This window comes from Pagrus major, chromosome 1 (assembly GCF_040436345.1).
Source record: "Pagrus major chromosome 1, Pma_NU_1.0".
Lineage (NCBI taxonomy): Eukaryota > Metazoa > Chordata > Actinopteri > Spariformes > Sparidae > Pagrus > Pagrus major.
This window is the reverse complement of record NC_133215.1, coordinates 35,195,767-35,213,788: the sequence shown is the minus strand read 5'-3', so window position 1 is coordinate 35,213,788 and position 18,022 is coordinate 35,195,767. Positions and strand designations below refer to the sequence as shown.

At 40.9% G+C, this 18,022-nt stretch overlaps 1 protein-coding gene across 1 annotated transcript; it reads left to right on the top strand.

Moving 5' to 3' along the window:
• The first annotated feature begins 6,438 nt into the window (after window positions 1–6,438).
• gpm6ab (glycoprotein M6Ab) lies at window positions 6,439–17,531 on the top strand. Its single transcript, XM_073468743.1, has 5 exons — window positions 6,439–6,522; window positions 8,475–8,628; window positions 14,290–14,366; window positions 14,510–14,575; window positions 16,637–17,531. Exons 2-5 carry the CDS (start codon window positions 8,478–8,480, stop codon window positions 16,787–16,789), a joined length of 447 nt encoding a protein of 148 aa, XP_073324844.1. The 5' UTR covers window positions 6,439–6,522; window positions 8,475–8,477; the 3' UTR covers window positions 16,790–17,531.
• Window positions 17,532–18,022: the final 491 nt, after the last annotated feature.

The following is an 18,022-nucleotide window of genomic DNA, read 5'->3' as shown; positions in this document are numbered from 1 at the left end:
CCTGAATTATGACTAGTAAAGGTTTTATTTAGAAATTTAAAGATATTTACTAATTACAAGCTCTGTGCTTATTTTCTATTGATTATTACTTTGGTAATACTTTTTATAATAACCATCATTGACAAATGGTTAATCTATAGTTAATTCAACTTTAGTTAATTGTAATTTCACTGTTAATGAAATATTTTATAAACCAATTACTAAGCATTTGTAAAGGTTTATAAACATCATTTGTAACTTTACAATACAATATATATATGTATGTATATATATACACCGATCAGCCACAACATTAAAACCACTGACAGGTGACGTGAATAACACTGATCATCTCATCACAATGCGATGTTCTGCTGGGAAACCTTGGGTGCTGGCATACATGTGAATGCCAATTGACACGCACCACCCATCCAAACACTGTTGTGGACCAAGTACACCCCCTCATCACAACAACACTACCTGATGGCAGTGGCCCCCCAGCAGGACAATGTGCCCTGACACACACAAACACTGCTCAGGAACAGCTCGAGGAACACAATAAAGGGCCCAAGGTGTTGACCGGGCCTCCAAATTCCCAGATCCCAATCTGATCGAGCATCTGTAAGACGTGCTGGAGCAGGTCTGATCCATGGAGGCCCCACCCCCCAACATACAGGACCCAGAGGATCCACTATAAAACGCCCTGGTGCCAGACACCACAGGACACCCTCAGAGGTCTTAAGTCCATGTCTTGACAGGTCAGAGCTGTTTTGGCTGCACAAGGGGAACCGTCACAATATTAGGCAGATGGTCATAATGTTATGCCTATTCGGTGTATATATATATATTTTGTTGGCCCTGGTTTTTGCAAAGTCCACCAACCTTTATAAAAACTCTGTTGTATGACATATTTCAAGATGCTACTATCAAGTACATAAATAGTAAAACATATTGAGATATCAATATGTTATTAGGGGATGCTATCTAACAGCCATTGTATATGTAACTGCTGTATTCGAAATAGTAGCAAATGGTCAACTCCCTTATCAGTGCTGCAGTAATTTTGAATAACAGTACAGCAAATGCACGCTTGCAGTTATATATGTCTGAAAATATTTACCCCTTCTTAAACAAAGAAAACAGCTACACACATATAGATGTCGCATACAGCCGTTTGTGTTTAGCCTGTCCCAGTTTTTACCAGGTCACTAGGTCTTTCCCGCGTTTAAAGCCCAAATATGGAAATATGACGAGGATTATAACATGGCTGAAATTCAGGGCACACACTCACACAAACACACACTGTCAGAAACACAACTGCACAGTCAGACACATGCAGATTTTTGCAGATATGAAAATATTTAGATGCAAGACAAACATGCTGCATTAAACATTATCTCAGAAACACCTTCACACATGCTCATAACACATTTATATCACACTTCTCCTCTCTGTGCCTGTCCATCTGCCTCACAGTTGTCACACTAATGTGGCCTGAATCTCATTCTTTGTGTGTATTATGAGCCAATGAGGGACAATGGACATAAATTGACTCACATGTTTGTATAGGGAACCAAAATTAGCATGTAGCACATTGGCGTTGAGCATTAAATGGAGTCAGTCAGTGCAAAATGGTAGCATCCTGCTGGGCATAGCAGACATCTTTGTTCCTCCGTTACCGGCTCATTTTTGGTCGAAAACACACTGAAATTGTACTTTGACGGTTTCCAAAAACTGAAACAATCATGAAGAGAACAGACTATGAGTCTGTGCAAATGGATGATGTGAGTGTTTCTGTTGTGCGTGTGCAAAATGTGCATTAGTGTGACTGTAGCGCTCGCAGAGCCGCGCTGTTGCCATGACAACGCTACAGGCAAAGTGGGTCAGCAGGCTCCTGCCACACCCCTGTTGGCATGGCAACAAGGCTGGTCAATTAAACCTGAGCAGCACGATGACTCACACACAGACATACACACACACACAAACCCCTTCTGTGCAACAGGGAGGTGAAGGAGGGAAGCAGCGTGTGTGTGATTCTCTTCATCTTTCTGTAGGATTGTCGTTCTGTCTACATGTAGGCTTCAGTGAGTCGGCAAGGCTGCGTGTGTGCTCATTTTGATATCTTATGTGTGGCTGTGTGTGGATTTTCGCAGACTTTTGAATTGAAAGCTGCTGATATTCTTCTTATAATTATTATTAATCATTATCATCACTGGATAGGCTAGGGCTATGTGGACCTAGGTGAGCAAGCAGCAGACATCACAACAGGCTGTGACAGGCAGAGACACCTGTCAATCTGGCAAAGAAGCTCCAAATACTTCTCTTTGAACTGTGATATGTTTTTATGGGACAAGAAATCTCAAAATTACACAAAGACATACATTAGAAGAAACTAGACTAAATCAAGATATTTATTATTAATTGTGAATATCGTGTTCCAAAAATGTTGCTTTTTTAATGATTTTAATACAGATCATAATTTTTTTTCATATTTTCTGAGGCAGCATTTAGAAGCACTTAGAGACACAACATCTTAAGACACATCCACAGTGATTTCACCAGTCAGTGGTAACCAGGTTACCACTTCAATAAACCCAGTTACCTCGGCTCTCCCATCACCATGCACTCTTCTCTCCTGCATATGCATCTCTATAAGACAAATCAATTAAACAACGCCTTAAGACAACAGTCCACAGAAAATGTAATTATTTGTTATGGCGGCACACCTATTTGTGCTGTTCCAGTTGTTCTGGAGACATAATGTTAAGGTGTGTTTATGCTCTGTATCTAATTCTGTTAAGATGCAATAGTGTTACCTGCCCTCCTAACATTAGATGTGTGTTCAGCAGGAACACATTGTCATGAACACAATATGTGGATTGTTGAAGTATTTCTGGACTAAAAGCCTTTCCCCTGCACTGAGGCCTTTCCACCTCATTATTCTAAAAGAGGAAAGATTACCCTTTTATCTGGTAGCAACTACAGCAAATCACAGTTACAAAGGCAGCCGCACAAGTGAGTCATTTTGGAATGCCTGAATTGTTGGTGCATCAGTCAGAGCCACTGCACAGTTATATAATATGACTGAAAGTGAAGAACTCTAATTAATCACGTCAACACAGGAGGATGGAAAAGTGATCACAAGGAAATCTTCAGCAGCACTGACTGAGACACACGGAGCAATTATATTATATCAATAAAGGATTGGATTCATCTAGATTTATTAACAAGTAGCCCGCAGGTTTATATGATTAATGTTTTGTTTTATTTTGTAATGATGTAAATAGAGGCTTTAGATAACAGCCTGTACATCTGTCTAATTAAAACTGCACATATTTCTATAACTGAGATGAAGTTAAAGGGTCAGTTCACCCAAATGACAAACATATTTCAAACTTACCTCTGGCAGTATCTAGACATGCAGTTCATTTTAGGTTTGATGTGATGGGGTTCTGATATTCTGCCTACACCCTAATACAGTGGAAGTGTATAGAGTTTTGTTTGTGGTTCTCAAAGCATTAAAAAAAATTTTTTTTTTAAAACTCAGCAGCAACATCACTTTCCCAGACGCAGCATCTCTGTTGATCTGGTTTATTTCACAGACATGCTGTTGACAGTTATTAAACAGGGCCATTCCAGGATGAACTGATAGAAGGTCCGGTTCTCAGCAGCTTTCTTGCCTGACCACTTTGATAAGTGCCCGTGCAGTGATATGTATACAGCTATATTTCCTCTTGTACATTAGCTGTGCTAGCTCTATCCCCCAGCTTCTATTCTTTAAGCCAAACTAAACTACATTTACCTTGCGAAGCAGCTGGTTTCGTGAGATCACGTGATCACGTGATCTTGCAAATCCATGTTGCCAGGCTTCAAGTTATACACTTGTGGCTGAACACCCAAAGCTTTGAGCCAATCAGTGTCTTGTGAGTAACTGGTTTTGATGTGATAACCAGTGATCCTCAAATGGTTAGCATAGATGCTACTCTAGCATGTGTTATGTCGACACTGGGGATATATTTAATTGACAGAAGAGCAAAGAACGACAATGACAACTTTTCATGATGGAAAGGATTTCGCTCTTCTACTTACTGGCTTCGGTAAAAGTCAATTTGATTGGTTGAAGCTAGCCTAGCTAGTTTAGCATCGCAAAAAACAATTGTGACTGGTTTAAAGAAATACAAAAAAGCGTTTTTCCCCCCCTGTACATCAGAATGAGAATTGGTGAAGCGCTGACACAGCTCTCTGGAGATAGATCTGGCTATGCGTGACTAGCCAGTAATAGACGGTGATAGACAGATGGTTCATCATATCACCTGCCAAGTATTTTTGAAAGTGCCTGCTTTTTTTACATTATCTAGGAGTGCCTTTTCCAGATGGTTCTGTGTAACAAACCATCTGGTGCTTCAGGTTAAAGCTACATACATCCTGGATGTCTCTCTGCACTGGACAGATGAAATGATACTGATTGTCCCAGCAGTCTTATATATATTCCTAACATCACCATCACCATACCATCGTGTGTGTACTTGCTTTTCTCCATCAGCTCTCTGAATCATCAACATTACATATGAACATTTTGCCGACTGCTGTAACCATCATGCTGAATGAAGCTCCTGTCAGCACTACAACTCTGTCTTTTTTTGTCTTTTTAGGTTGTAAGGAGTGTTGTGAGCGATGTGTGGGCAGTCTGCCCTGGGCCTCGCTCATTGCCACTATCCTCCTCTACATGGGCGTGGCCTTGTTCTGTGGGTGTGGCCATGAGGCTTTGAGCGGCACCGTCACCATCCTCCAGAACTACTTTGAAGTGATCAGAGCCCCAGGAGAAACACTGGATGTGTTCACCATGTGAGTGACTGGTTTTGACCCTTTTCTTCTCAGGAAGATTAAAAGATGCACCTGAGGATTTTCACTGTTTCGCACAATATCTGTAAAGTTTCTGAGTTGATTTCCAATCTCTCAAGCAGCAGTGTCTGTTTCAGTGCTGATTCAGCAACAATAATCTGCAAGCAGATTTTGCTGATTTTGTCAGAAAGCAAATATAATGCATATACAATTCAAACATTACATCTAAATGCAATGTTAAGCAAGCTGAAACTTATCACTTGTGTTGTTTCAATTATTTGACTGAATGAAGCTCTTTGACGGTTAAAACCCAAAACACTGGAGGCCTATTTCTGAAAAACCCTGTAAATTAAAATGAAAAAAGCCCACAGTACACCAGAGTAAGACTGAAATAGGACACATGATTCAAACTAGGCCTTGAAATAATACTGTCATATGTTTAGGCTATATCACGATACACAATATACTTCTTCTACACCACTTCATAAATGCTAGGAAATGTCAACAAAATCAAATAACACAATATGTTTTTTTACTAAATACCTTGTTATCAATATTGTGATTAGAACAAGTAGAACAGTCTGTTCAGAAAATGTCATCACTTTACTGTAATGAAGCCTTAAAAACCAGGAAAAGACAACACTCATGCCATAACATGATATAACAATATCCAGAATCTGGTACAGTATTTAGTCTCATATCACAATAACGATATATATTGTATATATCAGATCAGATACAAAAGGAAGCCCATTTCCACCAATGTAATCTTTCTCATCATGGAGCATTTTTTTTCTTCTCACAATTGTAATTACATAAATCATAATCATAACAAATCTCATAGTTGTAAGATACAAAGATTTTTTGTTGTTTCTTGACAAAGCTCTGGCTAGGTTTGGGCCCACAAACCACCTGGTTAGGGTTAAGAAAAAATCATGTTTTTTCTTAAAATGCCTGTTTTTGTCACCACAAACACATCAGGAAGTTGTTCCATGGTCTCCTTAAAGATATCTAGTCATTTCACTCTTTGAAATGTTGAACACAGTCTTGAAGTCTGGCTTTCTGCCTGCTCCATGTAACTTGACCACCATCCCCACCACCTGCCTATCACACATACTGTACAAATGCAAACATATACGTGGTTTTGCAGAAATGTAAATGACAACATTTTATTCTGGCGACTGGGCTGGTTAGAAATTCTTCCACGGCTAAAGGTATGTGTTATACAAAGAACAGAAAACTCAATATGTTTTCCGTTTTGGGTTAAACGTGGAAATAAATCCAATAGGAATCAGACAAATGTAAAAGTGAGTGATGGGACCATGTAAGTGCTGGTGGTTTCATCCACTGCCTCAGCTGCCTCCATCCCAAATCCAGGTTCCCCCTGTGCTCCCACTCATTAGCTCTGGCTTGTTTATGGCAATTACACATATTCATTTAGCTGAAGAAGTCTACAAATAACACTTCAAGATGCAGTGTAGCATGAAAATACCAAATTCTCATTAATTACTGACACTGTGGGTGTGTGCATGTTCTCTCCACAGTATTGACATCCTGAAGTACATCATTTACGGCCTTGCAGCTGGATTCTTTGTGTTTGGAGTGCTGCTGCTGGTGGAGGGCTTTTTCACCACTGGAGCGATTAGGGATCTCTATGGAGAGTTCAAGATCACTGCCTGCGGACGCTGCCTGACTGCATTCGTAAGACATCTTTGTAACCAGTACACTTAATCTTTATACTGACATTTTCATTTGTTTTGTCACACTTGGAGATAATTACAGTGCCTTTAGCTAAATGTTTTAGGTAGTTTGCAGTAAAATATTTTGTACTCAAAGGATAAAGCTGGTAATATATTTAAATTTATCATAATTTTCTTATCGTCAACAAATACCATAAAAAGACCAAATAAAGATAGATCCTACTAACACATTTCATCTGTGTATCCAAAGATATATGTTCTTCCTTTTGTGCCATAGAGCTCCACTGTTGTCCAAAAACATGTTCCTTCATTACCATGAACACACAATCCCACACACACCGTCCTGCTGCTGGAAATTCTCAAGAGAGTGCTGAATGTGGATTAATCTGCCTCTGAAAATAGTCACCAACAAACACACCATTTCCTCCTGTTCAAGTAACATCTGCTAAGAACTACAGTGAGCCGCTGTTTTAGGAATACCTGAAATATTTTGGTGCGAGGTGAGAGCCAGGGAAGTCAGAAAAAAATAGGAAATCACTGGTTTTCTTGTTTCTATGGGATGAATTGTTTGATGTTATCTCCCTCCAGATGAAGTCATACCATTTTCAGGTCCTGGATAAACATAATCAGATTAATAGAAACTCAACGCATTGTCATTCATAAAAATACTTTTATAGATACAGTATCCTTTGAAATATTTCAACATTGAAAAGTTGTTTTCACACATGTAATTTAATTGTTGAAAGCTACGTATTGTGAGCAAAAATAAGAAATGTTGCTCTTGCTATTAAAGGTCCAGTGTGTAGGATTTCAGGATATTTAGGGGCCAAAATGGAATATAATATACATAATCATGTTTTCATGAGTGTCATTCACCTTAAACTAGGAATCGCTGTGTTTTTGTTACTTTAGAATTAAACCCATCTATCTAGGTATTCAGTTCATTACAATCTGTGACCTCACTGCTAGATGCAACTAAATCCTACAGAGTGGGCCTGTATCATAAAGCTGACAGTCAGACTAAAAGTCCAACATGTATCATTTCATCTTAATTAAAATAGAACACAGTTGATTAACATTTGACTAATAGTATTATATAATGATACGTCTATATGCTAATATATATTTTAGATAATGTAGTGATGAAGTCAGGCAGCATTGGCACTGCCAACTGAAGCACAGCAAACACAGAGTGTTTCTGAGAAGCAGTTACTGTTTTAGAACAAACCTAAGACTGGTCCAACTCAATATATTAGTCTGACAGATCTGTGAGCAGTTATTCCCTGAAATATTAGATATTTTTCATCTGCGTTTCTCACTGCAAAGCCTAGTCTGCATGTGGCAACTCTCTGTTAGTCACGTCTGATTCATGTGGAGGAGGGAGACAGAGAGAGAGATTGAGCATTGTCCACATCTGCTAAGGAAATGTTTCCGTCACATCAGTGGAGAGGGAAGGCTTTCTGGTGCAGTCCTCTGGAGACAGCAAGGCACACACACACACACACACACACACACACACACACACACACACACACACACACACACACACACACACACACACACACACACACACACACAGGTTTGGCCTGAGAGAGAAAGCTTAAAGGCAAAAGAGAGAAGCGCAGAGTTGAGAGTAGTCAGTTGTGTAAGTGTTTTCTGTCTCAGTGTGAAATGATGGAGAGAATTAACACAGTATCTTCACACCTGTGCAATGAATCACATAGAGCATGAATTTAATTTACAAGCACCAATTATTAACAGCATTATGGGAAACAAAGGCTGCAGACAAATGTTTGTGCATGACATGTATAAATGAGTCGGCATTATGGATGCCATATATAAGGTAAATGTCACTTGGACACTCCTGTTGGCAATCATTCCTTAAGTTTTTAAGGTGCTTCAGTAACACATTATCATCTGTGCCACTCATGATGTCTTGTCTCTGTGTTGCAGCTGATGTTCCTGGCCTACCTGTTCTTCCTGGTGTGGCTCGGAGTGACAGCGTTCACCAGCCTGCCGGTCTTCATGTACTTCAACGTTTGGTCCATGTGTCAGAACACCAGCGTGGTGGAGGGAGCCAACCTCTGCCTGGACCTGCGTCAGTTTGGTGTGTACAATGATAATGTGAAGTATCTCTGAAACGGATGGATGAAGGTGTAAAATCTACCTTAATTTAATTCTTTATTCTACCATGTTTTTGGTGTGCGTAAATGTAAATGTAAGCTGAATGGCTAGTTTTCATTGGCATGCTGTTAATGGGCATCCTAGAGTAAATAGAAATGATACAACAGTTACAATAGTTAAAAAACATACAACATTATGATAAAACTCATATATAATACAGTTAACAAAATCCAATATCAGATGATACAGGTGGATAACAATAGTATCAGTGTTGACATCAGTGTCAACAAGCCATTTCCTGGATTTACTTTCACATAATTTTTATCATGGAAATACCATCTCTGCATCATCTTGTGTAATGTTCTTACAGTTATGGCAGCTGGTGGTCTTTTTCTGCAGTATGTGGGGCTAATGAACAAATCAAATCATAAGAAAGGCAGTAAAAAAACAAGAGACAAGAGACACAAAATCTTCTCTGTTTAAAAGCCACAGGGCATGTAACGGTGCAGTCAGGTAACACTTCCTTGTTCTGCTCACTTCGGTTCAAACACAAGGACACGACAGAGAATAGCATCTATCTCTCTTGGCTCTCTGGGTTCCTGCTTGGTGAACTTTGACCTGCTTTTGATCAGACCCATTTGTCCACTGTGCTGTTCTGGCCTGAGTAGAACTATTAGAACTGCCCATATTGTGTTCAATGATACAATTTAGATCCCAACATAATAAGTTATACAAATTTGAAAGAAAATCGATTTTTCTTCCCTATGGGATTGATTACAGTGGAAATGGTTTTCAAAGAGAAGGTTGATCAGCTTCTGAATGCCGTCCATTTATGATTCCTGTGCACCTGAGTTAGTGCCAATGAATAAATTAAGGTCCTCCTAATCCTGGAGATCTCATTTTCCTGCACTGCCTGATTACTGAAAGAACACATACTGTGTGTATCCTCCCTCTCAGTGCAGGCAAGTTTATGGCGACTCACCAAAATACCAAACTGGCACACACCATGGAAAAACCTGTGTGTGTGCATCTAATTTGCCAGATTACCAGTAGAAAGCCTACAGTGTACCATGTGCCACAATGAAGCCCAGGATGTTACACCTACAAAAGGACTTGTTCAGCTGAACTAATGTGGGCCTTACTATGGTTAAAGGACAGGAGATGAGGTAGTGCATGTGTATTTATTAGGAGATGTGGGTATAAGGCCTGTGGACTGAACATGTGTTGGCAGTGGTACTCCAGAGATTACTCAGGCAGGCCTGTGATTTAAAGGTTAGACACGGAAAATGTGGCTATGAGAGTGACTCTTTGTGTCCTCGGCACTACTCTCACATTCTGAGAAAGGATATGTCGTTTTACGTAGGTCTGTTTAGGAATCCACATTGACACATTCTGTACAAGTTAACAGAATACAAACCCTAAAACGCAGATGTGCCTAGTGTTATATCACAAAGAATGTAGTTATATAAAAAAATAAAACGTGTGTACACACAGTTACATTTTTATGAGTTTCTGCACAAAAAATAAGTGCATATAACTGTTAATTAAAGGGCAAGTCCACCATATTACACATTAAAAGTGTGTTTACAGGTCTTAGGGAGTACTATTGCATATGTGAACAAAGTAGTATAAAACCTTTTGTGGCTCCAGAGGAAGCTGCACGTAATCTGACAAATTGCCTCCAGTGATGTCCCACTAAATTGCATTGTGGCTTATGTAGTGTAATGCGCCAACTTTTGAAAAGCAGTCCACTGGTCTATCATTACACTCCCATAACACGGATGGACTCTTTATGGACAGTTTAAAAACAAATGAATCAATACAGCAGAACCAGAGATATCACCTTTTTATTCCACACATTCTTCTTCCTTTTTAAAATGCCTACACTACCCACTTAATACATCAGATTTTGGAAAGTGGCATTATTAATTCCAGAGTTATGCGATTTATGATGTGTATTTAAGAGGCACTTTTAGTCCGAAAAACAGGAGGTACTGTGAAGATAGAAAGATCTGAAAAGGAATGAAAGATTTCTTAATATATGTAATGACTACTGCCTGGGGAATAAGTTTGTTTGAGTGTAAAACAATGGGCATTGTTCATGACAGAGAGAAGTATCTGTCTAAAGACATTATCTCTCCATTTTTTAGTGAACTTTTCCTTTAGCCTTAAACCGTTACAGACTGATGAACCAGAGATAATATGTAAACTAGGTGCATTTCAGAGAAACCCTCTGCTTCTTTTTAATAAACTTAGCTTGTGTTGGTGATCTAACTGGTTGTTTACCATTGTACATGGTTTTTATTTTATATTTGTCCTCCATACCACCATGTGTGATCGAGAGTAAATCTAAAAGCTGAATTGTGAAAGAATCTGAAATAAGCACTGTGTTACGTTTAGTGGCTAGATGGAGTTTTTGAGAGACGGGATCATGTTAGGAGAGGACGGCTCCTACACCAGAGTCAGATGCGTCAAGTACAAACTGTCAGGATGGGTCAGGATGTTTGAGCACAGGGGCACTGGTGAATTATCTGTTGAGTTGTTTGATAGCAGATGCAGCTCCCTCTGTCCACGAGAAGGTGAGCAGGTGGAAGTCAGATGGGTGAGGTGTGCTGCTACCTTGCTATAGTCATGGACATGTTAGTGGGGTCAGGCTGGAGCTGGCCCTGCGCCACCACATAGCCCAGGAAGTTGATGGCAGAGGAATGGAACTTACATTTCTCGGGTTTCACAAACAACTTGTTCTCCAGACGCCTCTGGAGAACTAGCCGCATCTGCTGTGTTTGCTCCTCTAAGGTGTGGGAGTAGATGAGGATGTCGTCCAAGTAAACAAACACAAAGTGGTTGAGCACATCACGGAGGATGTCGTTGATGAAGGCTTGAAACACAGCGGAGGCATTAGTCAGTGTCACAAAGGAGTGTTAAAGGCGGTTTTCTACTCATCTCCTTCCTTGATCCGGACAAGATGGTATGGTATCACGAGGTCCAGTTTCGTGAAGAACCTTGCATGTCAGAAGGGGTTCAAAGGAGTGTTTTATCCTTTTTGACAACAAAGAAGAATCCTGCCCCTAGCAGAGAAGAAGAGGGTCAGATTAATCCAGCCATGAGAGAGTCACTGATGTAGCCCTCCATGGTCTCTCTCTCAGGGCGAGAAAGGTTGTAGAGCCTACTAGTGGAAAGAGGCACACCTGGAAGGTCAATGGCACAGTCATATGGTCTGTGAGGAGGGAGAGGTAGAGCTAGCTCCTTACAGAAAACCCTAGCCAGGTCATGGTATCCTGGTGGCACTAGAGATAGGTCAGGAGGCACAGGAGGGGGTGCCACTGGGGTTTTGCTGGTGGATACAGCTGAATGGAGGCAGTGAGAATGGCAGAGAACACTCTTGCTGGAGATAGAAGATGTAGTCCAATCAATCTGGGGATTGTGGATCTTGAGCCAGGGAAGCCCAAGTACAATTGGGGATGTGGGAGAGGGAATCACAATAGCTGGGTTTGCTCACGATGACTGCCAAAAATCACAAGGGTTAGGGGAACAGTACAGTGAATGACATTGGCTAATAGTTTGCCGTCAGGTGCATTTACCATCTTGGGATTCTCAAGAACCTCCACAGGGATGTTTGCTTGTTCTATCAAGGCCAAGTCGATGAAGCTGTCATCTGCACTGGAGTCCACCAGGATGTTCAGAGGGAGCGAATCACGTGAGTGAGGCTGGGATGTTGATGCGCTGAGACGAGCTGGAGGGGGAAGAGGTCTGGCTCACCAGTGTGCTCTACTTAACTAGTGAGCCTGCTCTTTTGGTTTAGAAGGACATGAAGTGAGGAGATGACCAGGTAAACCACAATAGATGTCTGTTAAGAAAACATCTTTGGCGTTCAGTAGGTGACAGGCAAGTCCAACCAAGTTGCATGGGTTCCTCCAAGGCAGCAGGGGGAGCTCCAGAGTAGGTAGTGGGACATTGCGTAGGCCGCTGTTCAGGCAGTGTCTGTAGATAGAAGAGGGGGAGATATGGCTTGCCTACCAGTCTTTGTAGCCCAAGTCTGTTGTCTACACGAATAGTTAGAGAGATTAAATCTTCAAGGGACTCAGAAAGGTCACGAGTGGCCAACCTCATCCTGTAGATCACCATTTAACCCCTTCAAAAATACCCCAGCTGACTGGGAGGCCTGTCGTAAGGCTAACAGATGATTACCTGCCTCTGGACCCTGTACTGGGTGGTCAAAGACCTTACGCATTTCGCTAACAAAAGTAGAATATGAGTCAAGAATGACAAATTTTCCTTCCCACAACGCTGTGCCCCACTGAGCTGCCTTTCCCCTCAAGAGATTTATAATGTAGGCAATATGGGACTTATCTGTACTTGAGGGCTGCTGATCAAACACAAGAGAAACTTGGAGGAGAAAGCGGCTACAGGTGCCCAGATCACTTGAGTACTGTTCCAGAGGGGAAACAAGGGGCTCTCTTGAAGGGGGGAGGGGGGTTGAGCAGGATGAACCACAGGGGGGTTACTCACGGGTGCAGGGGTTGCAGGGGAAGGTGAAACAAGTTAAGCTGTGATTTGATTCAGTTGAGCGCTTAGTTGGTTAACATTGGAGCTGAGACCATGCAGGGAGTCCATTACCTCATGGAGAATGTGCTGATGTTGGCTGACGAGCACTCCTTGAGCACTTGTTGGAAGTTGTCTGGGCCTGCTGGGTCCATGTGGGCCAGATTGTTCTGTTACTACGATTAGTAGGTGAAAAGTCGCAGACAGAGACACATGAGGTTCAGCCATCTACCATGTGTGGAGTCGAAAAACAATCAGCGAGTGTAGAGCAGACCAGAGTATTTAAGCTGGAGCTGATGATTAGATGCGCTGCAGGTGTGTGAGGCAGGAGCTCCAGCCCTCCAAGAAAAAAACGCCTCTGCAACGCACCTCTGGAAACACACAGGCAATAACACACACCAAGCACAGAAAAAACCCACACTGCAAGTCCAAATCATGACACACTGATTGCATCATTAATAAATGGCACAATAGACATTTTTTTTGCGATTTTTGCAATTGAGAACACAGTTCACTTCAGTGTCTTTAACACCATATTAAACCATACAATTAAAAGACTGATTGATTCCAGATATCCACCTTTGCACATGCTTACAATAAATACTGTATTTCAAAGACAATGTAATGTTAGGTATTTTTTCACATGATGCAGTCACAGCTCTGTCCACCATGTTGTTCTCCAGTGTGCCCATATAAAGCCAAAAGACACACAACAAGAGGCATTCTGTAGAGTCTCTTGCAGCACTGCCATCTACTGGCCGAGCTGCTAACAGACCTCCTGTCAGGAAACTAATTACTGTATCTAATGAACAGTTCTCATGGGGAATAACTGCAATGTTTCACTTCAATTACTGGTTCATAAAGGTTTGGATTCAGCACTGTGTGATAATGATGAGGTCACTGTGAGTGCTGTCCCAGCAGCAGCACACTGTAGTCATACTGGGCAGTTCCCAGTGGCCAACAGTGCAGGACCAGTGAGGCATTAATATGTCAATTTTAAATAAATGCAGGAGAATAATATCCAAAGGTTCAGCCTTCTTGTTAAGTATGGATGACTGAAGTGATTTTGAAGATCATATTTTGTGTTTTTAATGTTTATCAGGAGCCGTGACCATCTCTGAGGAGAGGAAGGTGTGCACAGGATCTGAGAAGTTCTTCAAGATGTGTGACTCCAATGAGGTGAGATGAAACATGGACCATGGCTGGTGTTTATTTTAGTTTTAATATTTGAAGTGAAAGGCAAATATAATGATTCATGACGTGTATCCAGACAAACATCAGGGAAATCAAAACTCAACACAAATGACTCTTGTGTGTTACAGCTGGACTTGACCTTCCATCTGTTTGTGTGCGCACTGGCAGGAGCAGGAGCTGCTGTCATTGCTATGGTGAGGACCATAACCCTTATATTTGATTGGCTATGAGCCTGGAGTACTATTAGGTGCTGATTGGTATGACTTCCACATAGATGTCAATTACACTGGAGACATGCCACCACCACTTTTTAAAAGCATCATTTGTTAAAAATGTTCTGAAAATAGCTCTCACCAAGAATTGTCAACTAACCAATGTAAATGAATGGCTCTGATGCTTCTCCATCAGCATCTGCAGTTGAAACATGCTGTGGCTCATTCGGAGGTGAAATTATGACAAAATCTTAACCTGACATGTGCAGTGGCGTACACTGAGGCTACACAAAGGCCTACATCATGTGCAGGAAACTGCTTTTGTTCAAAAGATAATAGATGTGATCAGCATATACTGATATCCATGTTCGTAATATAACCTATCCATACCATAATTATCTACTCTGAACACATCTCAGCCCCTTATTACATTACATTGTTGAAGACTGTTTAAAGCAACATGATGTAACTTTTTGACCTTAAAATAACTTGCATTTTTGTATTTTTGCAGATTTGTATTTACCACAGTGGTGTTGCACTCAGAAACTGCAGGGGGCGCCAAATCGCACAAAATTAAAATTTCTACATAATGTTGCTTTAAAAAAATGTTTTTTTTTTCCATCTCAGGCTTTATGTCACCACCACTTTTCAACACAACACCGTCAGCTTAACAATATAAACAAAATGGACACGTAGCTCACCTGAACACCTGTGGTCAAAACGTCCAGTATTGTACTGTATATGTTTTTAAAACTAAATGTTCTGTTTGCAGTTGTTGTTATCACTAGAAGCACAAACGATAGAAATAGGCCTCAGTCTCAAACCACCTCAAGGGAGACACAGAGAGAGGGGGACAGAGAGAGACTGAGACAGAGAGAGGGAGACGGGGAGGAGTGACTTGTCTCCTGTGTGTCTGCAGTAACACAGACAATGAGTCAGCGAGCTGTTCAGGTGTGAAGGGGATGTCATTTCTCTCTCCTGTCCATCACCACTCTGAAAAGCAGAAAGTTAACACACATCCATCTATTTTCTGTACCTGTTTATTCCTGTTTAGCATCATGGGGGGGTTGGAGTCTATCCCAGAAACACTCTCCACCTCCCCCACTGTTTTCTGTCAGAGAATCAAATGGTGAAGCATTTAAACACTAAAACATTGGTGTAATGAGGGACATCTAATTTGACAACATATAATGAAAGTATGTCTGCTTTGTGGCAGCTGGTATGGAAGGTTTTTCTGTCAAAGTTTAAGATTTAAAGTTTATCAAACAGGGTAATATGTTAAAGAATCCATATCAATGTGTATGCTTTAGGCTGTTTACAGTACATGTGAATCAGTCACCATCACAATGAGAGGCAGTAGAGTATGGCGAGCATATAAAAAGGTGTCTTTGTGATGGATTTGTGGAAGAGAAAGCATTCAAAATACTACTACTACAGGTATGCTCAGTTACTAATGTAATACAATATATAAAAGTTACAACAATAGAAATAAAAGTAACTACAGTATGAAGGACAGTCGATTGACATAAACTGTTGAGGTAGTTCATTTCTAGAATACCTCAGGATGAATTAAATTGCTGTGCTGCATTTGGTCACCATGGGGCACCAGAGTTCGACAAGCTAAAAGGGAGAGTGTGTTTCATATACAATATTGTACACACTGTATACAATTACAATGTAGAATAAAGGTCTTGTGTGAGATTCAGTGGTGGCTGAATTCGACACTTTATTGACACTAAGTACTAAGAGCAACTATTTTATTCCCAGGATACCGTCAGACACTTTCTACAAAACTTAACTTAAAAACATTAGTGTAAGTTAGTGTAAAGTAAATGGTACTACATGTGCCTGATAGAATCATCATCCTCTCAATACACCTACTATCTATTGCTTTACTCTGCTTCATCCAAGCTACAGATGTCCCCTAATTGAGTTACCATGTAGACTAAAGGTGTCAGTGTACTCAAAACAAACCAGTGGTTTGTTGTCCAGTATGCTCCATATGCACTGTTGTTAACCCTGACTTCTCTTCTCCTCCCTCAGGTCCATTTCCTCATGGCTCTAGCTGCTAACTGGGGCTATCTGAAGGACGCCAGCAGGATGCAGAAGTATGAGGACATCAAGTCGAAGGAGGAGCAGGAGCTGCATGACATCCACTCTACACGCTCCAAAGAACGCCTCAATGCCTACACATAAACACACACCTACAAGAAACGACACACACACACACACACTAACCTGTCAGACACACACAAGATGATACACGCACACACACACACACACACACACACACACACACACACACACACACACACACACACACACAAATACACAAAGCCTGACACAACCTAATGGATATCAGAAACATACAGAATAAGCATGATTGAAAAAACAACACAAACATACATTCAAAGACATGAATAAAGACACTAGTAGGAATTAGTTGATAACATAAAATGATGGAAACACAGACACCGTCATCATCCTGGTGTCCGCAGCAGATCATTGGCTCAGGTGATCTATGCTAACATGTTATTATTCAATATGTTTGCTACATACATACTTCTGTACTGTTTAACCCAGACCTTTGCTTCTGAGTGAAAGGAAGACTTTAGCTTTATCCGAAAAGTGACAACAAGCAGAGCACGTTCCTCTACAGAGGAAGTGGTGCTTGTGACGGGAGATTGTACACAATTGCTCAATGAAAATAGTTCCAAAAAATAAATTTGGCCGCATCGACTGAAAGAAGTTCATGATTTTTTCATCCTCGCTATTTTAGCCTTTTTGGAGCTTGAAGCTCTGCATCCCCTTCACCCCCCAATGCCCCAAAGTAGCTTTGCAGAGTGTGAATGTGCAGAACAATCAACTACAGCTTGCCTAAAACCCCTTCCAGAAACAATAATAACCATGGAAAAGTTACTAAAAATTTAGCAAAACAAAATAATGCATGAATGAAATAGCACAAGAAACATACAATATAACAAAACTTCATAAAGTACCAAAAAGACAAGACAAATGATGAACAGAAGAACCCAAAGAAATGACGCATTTGTTTTGCTTGTGTGTGGCCCCGTGGTGGCCTTAAGCATGTAATTAGTTTGCCTACGTTTTGACGGGCAGCTTTTTGTTTTAAAAATGCTAATTGTTTCATCAACAGTTAGTCTCTCCTTTGTGTCAGTTTTACTGGCTTGTCATCACTAATCATGCTAACTGCTGTATGGAGATGATCCCAGCTATGAGCTGTTAGCACAGCGCACCAGAGCCATCAATCTACAGCAGACACATGAGTGAGTTTGGTGTCTATGAGCTCATTGTTTAATGTGGGGACCGTCCAACAGGACAATGAACCCCTCCCCAACAGCCTCAATACCTGCAGTACACACACCACGCACGATCTATACACACACACACACACACACGCAAACACAC